Below are 13,861 nucleotides of genomic sequence, written 5' to 3' on the forward strand. Positions count from 1 at the left end.
GACCACAGAAACAACATAGACTGTGCAAAGCGTAAATCCAAAACAAACCCTCACGTGTCTCGAGACGGTGTCGCAGACCAAACGGTCCCCCCCTAAAAATCGGTCTGTCTGCCTTTACTGCGCATGTGTCATTTGAGACCACAGCAGCTTGTCTGAGTCTGACTCTTCACCCAAAGCGATCAAAGGGAATAATGTGATTATTAACCATCAGATGACAAATTAAAACCTCTTAAATCATTCTAAAATCAGTTTTAAACAGAAACGAGGTCGTTTTAAGCAGAAATGAGGCAGTATTTGGTGACAGCTGGCAGCTCGTGTAGCCGCGGTGCTCTGATCACTTCATCCGTCTTTTATGATGAAATAATGCTGAATTTATGTGGATATTATTGTACAAAGCTTCAGATAGCTGTTGCTGAGATAGGTGATGACTGGAGTGCAGTTTGAAGCAGAAACAAGGTGATAATCAGTGAACCGCTGCTGATGACACATGCGCAGTGAAGGCAGGGCAGACCGATTTTTAGGGGAGACCCTTAATTTTGCGACACCGTGTTTGTGCTATCGGAGGCTCCAGTGTGTTCACCTCAAAAGCGCTGTGTTGTGTGACTCCCAGGCCACTTCTCATTTAACAGTTTGTAAATGTAGCATGGGTGAAGTCGTTTTGGGGAAGAGGTTAGCTGTGTGATTAGCCATGATCTCGCCAATGCTGTGCTGGCAGAATGCCTTTCTTCTGATGCCGATGAGCCAGTTTGTCAATTATCTTCTTTTCTCGGAAGGATCTATCCATCATCTCTGCCAGCACGTGCTTGTCACTCTGCATTCTTTTTGCATATGCTCACTGCTGGGTTTGCATGTATTTAAATTCATATTAGATTTATTGTGTCAATTGTTATCAACTGACATCCCGACAGTGTGTGTTCATCTGGGGTTTGACATGATATGTGTTGAATGTATAGACAGTGGCTTCCGTAGGCTGAAATAGTATATCAACGTAAACCTGACAAACAAAGCAAAACAAACAAAGTAGCAGTTGCAGCACATATGACATAGGATGTGTGTCAGTGTGCGTGATTATGTAATAACAGCCGTCCCTGCTGTCAGCGTGCAGCGGCATTATTCCATTAAGCTGCATCACACGGTGAGTCTATTACAGCCCATTGCGTCATTCCTTATTAAGCTGTGAGCCTGACGTGATTTTTGGCCCGACGGTTGTGACTGGACAGTGGCCGTTGCCAGAAAGAAGCTTGTAGCAGATGTGGGAGCCAGAAACTGCACAGGCACACGACGAGGGGCTGAAACGTAACGCAGGAGCAGAGTTGAGCCAACGGGTGGAGGGGAAGGAGGAGGATTATTGTTATCCGTCCACTCAGACTGAGGCTGGACACTCCCTCTGATCTTTGACCTCCACTATGATCCCTCCCTGTGGGTGATGACTCACCCCTCCCGGAGAACCAGAGCAGCTGCAGGGTGTGAGGCTCATTGATGTCAGGGGAGTGCAGTCTTTGTTTCAGCTCGTCCACATCAGCGCCAGTTGCCCTCGTCTGGTCGGCTCATGCAGCGACAAACTGCATAGAAGGATTTTTTTGTTTTCTTGGTCTCAATCTCTTAAATTCACTGCTTCTCTGTCTGTGCTGCGTTCACTGCTCATACAAAGTTCAGTAGGACATTGTGGTTCCTCTGAGAGCCAGCATGCTAGCAGGCTGGATGATTAATGGAAATGTGTGTGTGTGTGTGTGGGGGGGGGGGGGGGGGGGGGGGGGAGTCTGCTCTGCAGCGTCTGCTCTGCAGCGTCTCCTGATTCTTGTTCAGATGTGCTCATGGCCCAAAAATGTAAAGGGAAGGGAATCCCAGCATCTAAAATTACACATAGCTTCAAAAACGTGGCCTGAGTGTGTGGAAACTATTCTATTAGCTGACCTGTCAGCTCGAAAGAGGAGCTGTGCAGTATTTAGTCTTGAGTTGTTGTTAAAATAGTTTAAAAATCACTAAAAATAATCTTGCCTGGAATATTCCAGAAATTTCCACATGCTGCTCTTTGATCACACAGCATACTTTAGTTTGGTCCGTGATGAGGGATGACAAAGTTGGAATAATGTTCTCCTGTAAATTGCTTCTCACTGGGCTACAACTCCACATGAATGAGCCTTAAGTTTCAAGTTTTATATTCATCAGCACACGTTTCTTTGTTAAATGTGTTGTTCTTTCTCTACAACAGTATCTGATGTTCAAAACATCCCAGTAGACTTGAGTTCTGTTGTGAAGCGCTGATATGTATTTATCGTAGCATGTGACTAAGCAGACATGATGATACACAGCGCAGCCTGCATGTTCATTGGCTTTGTTAGTGCAGCGTAGAGTTAATATGCAGTTGGCGATTCCATACACAATACAGCCAACAGGAAAAATGTTCTTTTACCAATGATGTGAGTGCTTACATAATGTTTTCTTTGAAACAGTTGTACCTGCTAATTCCAGGTCTTTCTGAAGCTCTCCATAAGTGGTTCTTGGTTATTGGACAACTCTTCTGATAAGTCTTTTCACTCCTCTGTCAGAAATCTTGTGACCAACGCACCATGCACCTGGTCATGGCCAGTTTGTGGTGAAACGATGTTCTTTCCTCTTTCAGATTATGGCCCCAACAGTGCTCACTGGAATATTCAGAAGTTTAGAAATCCTTCTGTAGCTAATGCCATCAGTATGTTTTGCAATAATAAGGTTGCGATGATTTTGAGAGACTTCTTTGCTTTTACCCATTGTGAGATGTTTCTTGTGTGACACCTTGGTAATGAGACACCTTTTTGTAGGCCATCAGTTGGGATGGAACCACCTGATATTAATTTGCACTGACAAGGGGCAGGACTGCTTTCTAATTACTGATAGATTTCAGGCTTTCCATGTCGTTTTGCAACTCTCTTTCTTTGGGTGTTTCAGTGCTTTTTCTTGTGTCATTTCACATTATTGCACATAATTGATGTACATCTGTGGTTTGATTTCTTTGCACGTGTGGATGACTTGGGTTGTTAACGACATCTGGTGAAAATTTCATGTCAATAGCACCTTTAGAAATGTATTTACTAAGAAAATGGTGACGTGTTCACTTTTTATTTTACCCTGTGTAAATTCTATTCATTTGGGTTCCCAAACTCTTCCGTAACTTGACAGACTTTCTCATACTTTCTTGCACCTCACAAGTACTAATTTATTCAGCAGGTTTGGCTTGTTAATGCTCATTAGATTTGTGTGGGAACAAAACATGTTTGTACTCAACAAATTACAGTAATAAATTATGAGCTGATAAATATGCTCGCGGTACCGTGAGTGAAACATTTGTGATCTTTTCTGAGTTCAGGGAGACTGAACGTTTCTTTGTCTGTGCCACGCTTGAGCATTTCCTGAATGTGAGTTGGATTCGTGCCTTTGTAAACGTTTCTGTCTTTCGGCCACAAAGTTTAGCACTGCGTGTACGGCCTGAGATAGAGAGAGAGAGCGAGAGAGAGAGAGGAAATGACAGAAGAGAGAACAAGGAGTGTTAAGATAGAGAAAAGAGGAAGGGTGGTGGCTGTGATGCTTTTTTGTGAAGGGGGGGAACACCACAAAGTGTAAAAGGAAGAAGTTGAGCTGAAGTCACTGATGCTTGGAGAACTGGAAGAGGGAGGAAGAGGAAGGGCCGCTTCTCAATACGACTCCACGTCCTTATACGGTCACATGCAGCTCAGTCTGGGGAAGCGTGTGCTCCTTTAAAAACATCCCAAAACACCCGGCACACTCCTCCATCCAGACCAGGAAGAGGAAGGCAGAGGATCGCTGTGGAATTTGAATAGAATCACCTTGATGAATTCTGGTTTCACTGTGTAAAAATCAGGAAACGGCATGCCGGCTCGTTTGCTGCGTCAGGCCTTCTGTCTGTGGTTTGAAACATTCAGCACCATGTTTGGTAAAAGAGACTCATAAAGAAATGACACGTCGTGTGAGGTTCAGCGTCACGTCCGTGCTCAACTTCAAAGAACGCCTTGAGGAAAATGTGTGTGTTCAACATCAAGCCACAACGACCATCTTTCATATTTTTCTTGCCGTGTAAATTTAAACAGAGAAAGTGAACTTTCATTCTAGTCATCATTCTAGTTGCTTGCATTTATTATTTATTGGTGGCGTTAAATCGTTTGTGATGAAACAAAAATTGGTTAACCTCTATGTTGAAGAGCCCAACAGGTCTCGTTTATATTATTGAAAAATATGTATACTCACCCCCCCCCCCCCCCAACAAATTATCTCCCCTTGAAGACATCAACCTAGAATTATTTTAATTTATACACATCTTTAAACAGTATGTGAAATTTCAATGAAGACACAAAGCAGTTTAAGAGGTGTTCTTACCAGACTCAGACTGATGGACAGGGTTTTTCCAATATACAGCCTCCTCCTAAACCCTTGTGTGTGTGTGTGTGTGTGTGTGTGTGTGTGTGTGTGTGTGTGTGTGTGTGTGTGTGTGTGTGTGTGTGTGTGTGTGTGTGTGTGTGTGTGTGTGTGTGTGTGTGTGTGTGTTGGGGAGGGTGGTAGGTTGGTTGGTGTAATTACACATGAAAGCTTTCGAGAGATTACTACATTTCCATGTTCGGACCTTACCGCTGGAATGATGTTGTTTCACTCAAACTAATAGTTGAGATTAAAAGGAGGAGCATCTGCTACAATATTTTTCGTGTTTCTCGGTGCTTCATCCAGCATGAAGGTGGCTCAGTGTTGAGGAATGCAGCAGCTGGAGAAGGCCAAGGAGACGCCCCTGGTTCACCTGGCTGCAGCAGATACTAAATCGTTACGTTTGAGAAGTGGGGATGGGCCACTTGTCTGCCTTGGTGGTTGCCATCCAGGACCATCTGTGGTGTGCTTGATGCGGTGACGTGCAGCACAGCAGTTGCTCCCAGACTTAACTTGATGGTGAGTCTGGGAGCACAAAGAAATTATGTTGACAAATGGCGCGTTTGACGCACCAAGAACATAAAAATAACCACCAGCCACAATTGACAACGGTTAGCATCACCGTTAAAAGACAAGCTCACGTTTTGAAACCTTATTTATTTTAAAACAGTGCTGTCAGTCAAGCATGTGACAGTTGAGTTTTTTGAGAGAAATCTTATCCATTGAAAAAATTCTTACAGAGGATGTATTTGAATATCTGTTTGTCCAAACCTTAACACGACGTGGTGCGGTTATTTACATATCCTTGCATGATGACTTGCAGCATACAGGTGCATCTAAAAAAAAAAAAAAAAAAAAAAAAAGAATATCATGAAAAAGTTCATTATTTTTTGTCCGGTATTTCAGACCAGAAATATTACATATTCTAGTTTCAATACATAGAAACTAAAGTGTTTCAGGTTTTTTTTTTTTGTTTATTTTAATTTTGATCATTACAGCCTACAGCTCCAAAATATAGAAAATGCATATCTCAAAATATTAGAATATTTTAGCAGATCAGTTTTTAAAAAAGGATTTATAATACAGAAATGTCTAACTTCTGAAAAGTATGTTCATTCCTGCACTCAGTACTTGGTTGCGGCTCCTTTTGAATGAGCTCCTGCTGTGTAGTGTGGACGTGATCACCCTGTGACACTGCTAAGGTGTTCTGGAAGTCCAGTTTGCTTTGATAACAGCTTTCAGGTCATCTGGATTGTTGGATCTGGTGTTTATAATCTTCCTCTTGACAATACCCCATAGAGAATCTATGAGGACAGTCAAGTACAGTCACACTGTGGTCACCAACCAGTTACTAGTACTTTGGCACTGTGGGAAGGTGCCAAGTCCTGCTGGAAAAGAAAGACAGCATTTCCATGAAGCTTATTAGCAGATGGAAGCATGAAGTGCTCCAAAACTTCCTGGTAGACAGCTATGTTGACATTGGACATGATAAAACAGAGTGAGTGGACCAAAACCAGCAAATGACATGGCGCCAAACAGTCACTGATGGTGGAACCGTTACACTGAACTTCAAGCACCTTGGATTCAGTGCCTCTCCACTCCTTGTCCAGACTCTGGGACCTTAATTTTCACATGAATTGCTAAATTTATTTTCATCTGAAAAGAGGACTTTGGACTGCTGAGCAACAGTCCAGTTTTTATTTTCTTCTTCTTCTAGCCCAGGTAAGACATTTTTGACATTGTCTCTGGTTCAGGAGTGGCTTGGCACCACAAATGCAATGCATGTAGCCCATTTCCTGGACACATCTGTACACGGTTGCTCTTGAAGCACGGACTCCAGCCTCAGTCCGTTCCTTGTGATGCTTCCCCAAGTTCTAGAATTGGCTTTGCTTGACAGTCTTCTCAAGGCTGCAATCATGATCTCTGTTGCTTGTGCATCTTTTCCTTCCACATTTTTCCTTTACATTGAATTTTCCATGAATATGCATTGATACAGCACTCTGTGAACAACCAGCCCTTTCTGCAATGACCTTCCACAGCTTACTCTCCTTCTGGAGGGTGTCTGTGAGTGTCTTCTGCACAACTGTCAAGTTGGCGATCTTCCCCTACAGTCTACTTTCCATGACTATGCTTTGATCCAGAACTCTGAACAGCCAGAGCTTTCATCAGTGACCTTCTGTGGTTTAACCTCCCTATGGACAGTTGTCTTCTGGACAGTTGTCAAGTATTCCCCATGATTGTGGTTGTGTGTACTGAACCACATTTGAGAGATTCATTGTATTCATACTGCATAAATAGTGACTTGAAATGAAATATTGTAATATTTTGAGATATGCATTTTCTATTTTTTTGGAGATGGAAGCTGTAATTATCAAAATTAAAATAAAAAAATGACTGAAGCGTTGTTGTTTCTATGTATTGAAACTAGAATATATAACCATTTTCACCCTCTGAAATTCCTGAGAAAAAATATAGAATTTTTTGACGATATTCTAATGTTTTGAGATGCACCTGATATTGTGCTTGATGTTCAGTTTCTGTATCATACCAGATTATGCTCATTATGTGCAGGGAGAAATAGAAAATGTGCATTACTTTGGGTCCCAAGCCCCAGGATTGGAAACCACTGTTGTTTAAAATGAATAAATAAAAAGTGAACTTAACTTTAAGTGTGAGGCTGATTGTTGGTGTCAGCCACAGCAGTACTCTCCAAACCCAGGAACCTGGTAATTTCCAGAAAACAATCAAAACTTACAGAGTGTGACGAGAAATGAAAAGTCCATACTGAGGAACTGTACACTTATCTGAAACTGCACTTCCTCTAACTCTGTAGCACTTCCATATTCTGTGTTCTTATGAATACACTTGTATGGCTAAATGCGTTACTGTTGAACTTATTTTGCAGTTTGTCTGTTTTGATCCAGGGGACAGTTATGATGTGTGCGCCATCTGTCTGGATGAGTATGAAGAAGGAGAAAAGCTCAGAGTCCTGCCGTGTTCTCATGGTGAGCCCAACCTCTTCTGCACCTGATATATACTAACCAGACCTCAGAGGGTTCACATCACCTGGTCGCCCCACTTAGATGAATCCAGACCCGGTTATCATCCTGAATGTAAAGCATGGTGTTGAAGGATAAATTTACTTTATTCAAACATTTAAAGGAAATGCAGAGTATCAGTCGCACACCTGTGATAGAGCGCTAAATAAACTCAAACTGCTTTTTTTCTGAACCTTAAAATTGCATAGTGTCAAGTCTTAATTCTGTTGATTTTTGGGAAAACTGATTTGGATGACAGGGCTGTCCCGTGATACATTTGAAGAATTCACGTGATCCCTAATAAATTGCTGGACATCATAGCTAACCTGTACAGAAGTACTCTGAGTCTCTGGTCCCCTCCCTCCTGGGTACTGATGAGGCGTTTAGCAGGCTGGCATCGTTAAATAGGTGGCTGGCGCAGTTTTGTAGACAGCAAGGCTTTAGCTTTATTGATAACTGGCCTTCATTCTGGGGCCGCTGTGGCTTATGCCAGAGGTGTCAAATCCACCTTCAGAAAGTAAAAGTCCTGCCACATATTTGTTCCATCTTCCCAATAAACCAGCTCATTGTAATTAGTTCAGCTCTTCAGGCAGGTGATTAAGCTAATTATTGAGATAACCTGTTTTAGGTGCACAGGTAGAAGCAATACATGGGAGGGATTTTACTTTCTGAAGCTGGATTTGACACCTCTGGCTTGTGCCGCCATCTTGTCTGCGAACAGAGATAGAGCTCTACAGGGAGGGTAACATTAGGAATTTACAGCAGGCCACGGAGCAGGTGATTAGAGACCCTGCAAGGCTTATGACAAATGTGGGTGTGTGGAATCCATTATCTTAGCGGGGAAATTAGTAAAGAAAATCCACTATGGTGATAATGCAGTTTATCTGCCAGGGAGGGAAATTCAACAAGTTGAGACTGTGGCCTGCTTCCATAGACATCTCCATAAAAATCATAGAGGGATATGCTTTGCAAACTTAATACCCATTACTACATTGGATGATGTTGAAATTGAGGATGGCCCAAGGGTTGTTCCAGCAATATCAAAGATTTCGTGTCTGCTACCTACAACGTGTGTGGAATGTCTCAAACCTAAACCTACTTCTAGGCATTTTATATATGCTACTCTGGAACCACCCCTAAACCCAAACAGTTCAACTGTCAACCCCACTGAGGTCCTTACTCTGGGTCTCATTAACATAAGATCACTGTCCTCAAAATCATTGTTGATTAATGATCTAATTATTGATCATCACTTAGATATGATTGGGCTATGTGAAACCTGGCTTAAACCTACAGCTGTCCTCCCCTTAAATGAGGCCTGCCCACCATCATATACATTTAGTCCCGTCCCTCGTGATGCGAAGCAAGGTGGGGGTGTTGCTCTTATTTATAAATCTAGGTTTCGCTTATTAGCTGTTGGGGGTTACAAATATAACTCGTTTGAGCATCTGATTGTCCGCTCTGCTCAGGATATTATGCATTGCCAAGGTCAGAAGAATAAAAATCAGCTGTATTACTTTGACACTCTATATAGGTCTCCTGGCCCATATTCTGAATTCTTAGATGAATTTGGTGCGTTCATCTCTAACTTGTCAACTAGTGCAGATAACATTCTGATCATTGGTGACTTTAACGTTCATATAAATAAGCCTTCTGATCCCCTCTGCAAATCATTTATGTAAATTGTGGATGCATTCGGATTTCGGCAATGCATTTGGGACTCGACTCACATTAGTGGAAATACACTGGATTTGGTTCTCGCATGTGGTATTGCTGTCACGAATATTGACATCATGCCTCTTACATCAGTGGTCTCTGATCACTCACTTATTAAGTTTACAGTTTTGCTGCCATGTTTAGTGGAACAACAACCTTATTTATCATTATGGCGATGTATCAACTCCTCAACTAAGACTGAACTCAAAGCTAGACTGCCTGATGTCTTAGCTTCACATTTGGCAAATACCCAATCAGTAGACACTCTTGTGGATAGTTTAAACTCAGTGCTCAAAACTGCACTCGACATGATTGCGTCACCTGTGTTAAAACTGCGCTCCCCCAAAATACAGTCACCTTGGTTCAGTGATTACCTGCATGACCTCAAGCATAAGGCTAGAGGTCTACAATGGAAATGGCGTAGTTCAAAATTAGAAGTATTCCACCTTGCGTGGCGTGATGCTATCTTAGATTATAAGCATGCACTACTGGCTGCAAAGCGGACCTATTACTCTGATTTGATCAACAAAAACAAGCATAACTCAAAAGTTCTTGCTTGACACGGTGGAAACACTTATTCATGGACAACCACCTGTAGTTCGCTCTCCTTTTACAGCACAAGATTTCCTGGATTACTTTGAGAAGAAAATAGAAGACATTAGGTTAAACATATCCCAGCATGTCTTATCCCAGCCACTACACCCTGCTATTGAGGTGGGTGCCACTACTGAGGTATTACCTAGATTTACAGAATTTGAGAGTATCTCTCTAGGCATGCTGACAAAACTTGTAACATCAACAAAAAACACAACCTGTTTATTTGATCCTATACCACCAAAAATGTTTAAGGACCTGTGGCCCACTCTTGGGCCGACTGTGCTGGAAATGATAAATTTTTCTTTAACTTCTGGATCTGTTCCTAAATGTTTCAAATCTGCAGTGATTAAACCATTACTTAAGAAACCTAATCTTGACCCTAGTGTATTGAAAAACTATCGGCCGATATCAAATCTATCATTTTGCTCTAAAATTCTGGAAAAACTGGTGTCACGGCAGCTCGTGGACTATCTTACTGAAAATAATCTCTTTGAGCCACTGCAGTCTGCTTTTAGAAAATATCATTCCACAGAGATGGTTCTCACTAAAGTGGTGAATGAGCTTCTGCTTACGATGGATTCGGATACCACTACGGTTCTGGTGTTGTTAGATCTCAGTGCTGCATTTGATATTCTGCTGGAGGTTTCTTCCTGTTAAAAGGGAGTTTTTCCTTCCCACTGTCGCCAAGTGCTTGCTCACAGGGGGTCGTTTTGACCGTTGGGGTTTTTCCGTAATTATTGTATGGCTTTGCCTTACAATATAAAGTGCCTTGGGGCAACTGTTTGTTGTGATTTGGTGCTATATAAATAAAATTGATTTGATTTGATACCGTGGATCATCATATTCTACTTGATAGGCGGGAAAATCACTTTGGGATTACTAGGAGTGCCCTTGCATGTTTGACGTCATACTTGACCAGTCGTTCTCACTGTGTTGTGTACAGTAACACTACCTCTAATCTTAGTGACATGAAATTTGGGGTTCCACAGGGGTCCATCTTAGGCCCCCTGCTTTTCTCCCTTTACATAGCACCCCTTGGGCACATACTGCGGCGTTTTGGGATTACCTTTCACTGCTATGCTCATGCTACTCAGTTATACATGCTGATAACTGCTGGTAATCTCAGTCACATAAAATCCTTAGAAGATTGTCTTGCATCAGTGAGAAGTTAGATGTCTAGAAACGTCCTACTTTTAAATTCTGATAAGAGTGAACTGATGGTTCTTGGTCCAGTGAAACATTGGAATCAATTTGACCAGCTAACGTTTAGCCTAGGCTCATGTGTCATTCATCACACCGACAAAGTGAGGAACCTTGGGGTAATTTTTGATCCTACATTGTCCTTTGACCTCCACATTAGAAATATTACGAGGACTGCTTTCTTCCACCTGCGAAATATAGCGAAGATTCGTCCCATCCTGTCTATGGCTGTTGCTGAGATCCTGATCCATGCGTTTATCTCTTCTAGATTGGACTACTGCAATGTTCTGTCCAGTCCAGCATTAGAGGTCTCCAATTGGTTCAAAATGCTGCAGCCAGACTTTTGACACGAAGCAGAAAGTTCGACCACATTACACCCATTTTGGCATCCCTTCACTGGCTTCCTGTCCCAGTGAGATCAGATTTTAAGGTTCTGCTACTAGTCTATAAAATTGTTCATAGACTGGCATCTCCCTACCTAGTTGACCTAATTAAACCTTACGTACCGGCCCAGGCTTTGCATTCTCAGGGTGCAGGACTACTTTGTGTCCCTAGGGTGAATAAGAAGTCTGCGGGTCATAGAGCTTTCTCTTATCGTGCCCCTGTTCTGTGGAATGATCTCCCTGCATCAATAAAACAGTCAGATACTGTGGAGATTTTCAAGTCCAGACTTAAGACGCATTTATTTTCCCTTTCGTATGGCTAGCATACTGGCATAGTATAGTTCTGCTCTTTTTATTCTGTTAATTCATTTTATTAGTAAATGGAGCATGCCGCGGCCTCAACTTTACCTAAATTCTGGGTCTTTTAGTGAAGCTTAGGGGTAGTGGCCGGTGATCACCTTAGTATTTCCTGTTTTTCTTGTTGTTTAATGCTGACAAATTATGCTGCATTTCTTGTCTTTCTGATGCCTGATTTTGTTTTGTCTCTCTGTTTAAGGTGCAGCTCCATCCAGAGATGGGTGTGGTATTTGTGCTGAAAACCCTCCTGTCCTGTGCACCAACAGCATTTCTTGTATATTTGTCTTGTGAATTGTTCTGTAATTTGTGTCTGTAGCATGGTCCAAGCAGAGGGTCACCCCTTTGAGTCTGGCCTGCTTGAAGTTTCTTCCTTAGAGGGAGTTTTTCCTTACCACCGCTGCTCTGGGGTTTAGTAAGGTTAGACCTTACTTGTGTGAAGCGCCTTGAGGCAACTCTGTTGTGATTTGGTGCTATATAAATGAAAATTAATTGAAATTGAAAATGTGCGGAGTCAAGAGGTTGGGTGCTCATCGGGGATGTGTTTCCGGCTCTGTTCAGTGCCAGCATAGACTACGTTGTTGGTTAAGGTTGTGGATTCCAGCGGCTTTGGTGCCCTTGTCAGGGAGGAAAGTTTCACCCACCTTGAATTTATGGAATCAGAGGATGTGGACGTGTGATTTTTGTGATTGTCCTGGACCAAGACCAAGATCCAGGGTTTCATGAACATTCTGTATTCAGCCATCAGAAATGAGTCTGTTTGTTGTGAAAATAATGAAGTTGGTGAGTTTGACATTTCTCTGCAGTGGTCTTCACTGTGGTAAACAAACGGACTAATGTGATTTGTTGCTTGTTGTTTTCCCTTTCAGCTTACCACAGCAAGTGTGTGGACCCCTGGCTGACCAAAACCAAGAAGACCTGTCCAGTGTGTAAGCAGAAGGTGGTTCCGTCACAGGGCGACTCAGACACAGAGTCAGAGGAAGGAGACAGCGGGCCAGAGAATGAGGAGGCATCAGAGAACACCCCGCTACTACGCTCTTTGGCCTCCACCAGTGCTCACTCCTTCGGCACCATGTCCCATTCGGAGCAGGAACAGGAGTCCTCGGAGTACGAAGATGAGGAGTTGGACAGTAGCGAGAGCGAGGAGGAGGTTACTGTGGAGACCGCAGTGGTCCAGATGCAGACTTCTTGTGAGGACAACTTGGCCCGTGCTTGACTGTCACTAAACCCCGCCTTTGACACCCTAATTAGAGACGGACCCCCCCCACCCAAAAAAACAAAACAAAACAATAGATCGCCCTCAATTTTCAGTAACATTTAACATGATTTCTGGACAGACACCTCTTCCATCAGAGGCTTGACTCTTCTGATAGGAGCAGAGTGCACGACACAAAGTCACACCAATTTAGAAAGCACTGCATATATGAAAAGGATCACAATAAACCTAAACTGATTTTGAATTCTCTCCTGTGGGGTGAAGTCGTTTGTGCGTGCGCATGTCTTCTTGGCTCACTTTGAATTGTGTTGTGGAATCTTTTGTTGTATTTAAAATTCATTTGATGTCACAGTAGAATGGATCTGGAAGTTAATCCTGAGTCTGATGTCTGGAAGCCCCAGTGCTCCAGGTTTTTTTTTTTTTTGGGGGGGGGGTATGTGCACCACATTGGGTAGGTCTGAGAGCATCCGCTGCACCATGGAACCACCCCAGGTCCTGGACAACCAGGTAAAATGTGTGCATCTTCTTGGCTTTTCCCAGTTGTTGCAGGTCCCGCCCCCCCCCCCCCCCCCCCCCCCCCAAAAAAAAGCACAACGAATGGCCAAAATGTGGTAGCTCATGTTCAATCACTACACGAGTGATATGCCTCCATGAAGCAACTGTTTGACAGCCATTGTAGTGGGACCCAAGCTCCACCTACTCCTGTGGAAACTGGAGACACCAACACAATTCCTAGCATCAAACAGGGTCTGTCACAGAAGAATTCCAGTATTCCATTCAGATCTCCAATTGTGACCATGTCTGTAAATCCTTCAGATAGATTGTGTACGAACCCCCATGAAACAGTCAGATCTTGACCTCAACGAAGCCACAAGTCTGGTAGGCACTTCTACAGACCGTCCAATCCTGCAGAAGTCAGCAGCAATTTCCCATGAGAACATGATTCA

General features: G+C 42.9%; 1 protein-coding gene across 2 annotated transcripts in view; it reads left to right on the forward strand.

Moving 5' to 3' along the window:
- rnf13 (ring finger protein 13) overlaps positions 1–12,984 on the forward strand; it is an 81,340-nt gene extending 68,356 nt beyond the window's left edge. For both annotated transcript variants that reach the window (XM_034179970.1, XM_034179971.1), the window contains 2 exons: positions 7,335–7,415; positions 12,568–12,984. In XM_034179970.1, the coding sequence (XP_034035861.1) occupies positions 7,335–7,415; positions 12,568–12,914 (428 nt within the window). In that variant the 3' untranslated portion in view covers positions 12,915–12,984. The remainder of the gene's footprint in view (positions 1–7,334; positions 7,416–12,567) is intronic.
- Positions 12,985–13,861: the final 877 nt, after the last annotated feature.

This window comes from Thalassophryne amazonica, chromosome 10 (genome assembly GCF_902500255.1).
Source record: "Thalassophryne amazonica chromosome 10, fThaAma1.1, whole genome shotgun sequence".
NCBI classification, from domain to species: domain Eukaryota; kingdom Metazoa; phylum Chordata; class Actinopteri; order Batrachoidiformes; family Batrachoididae; genus Thalassophryne; species Thalassophryne amazonica.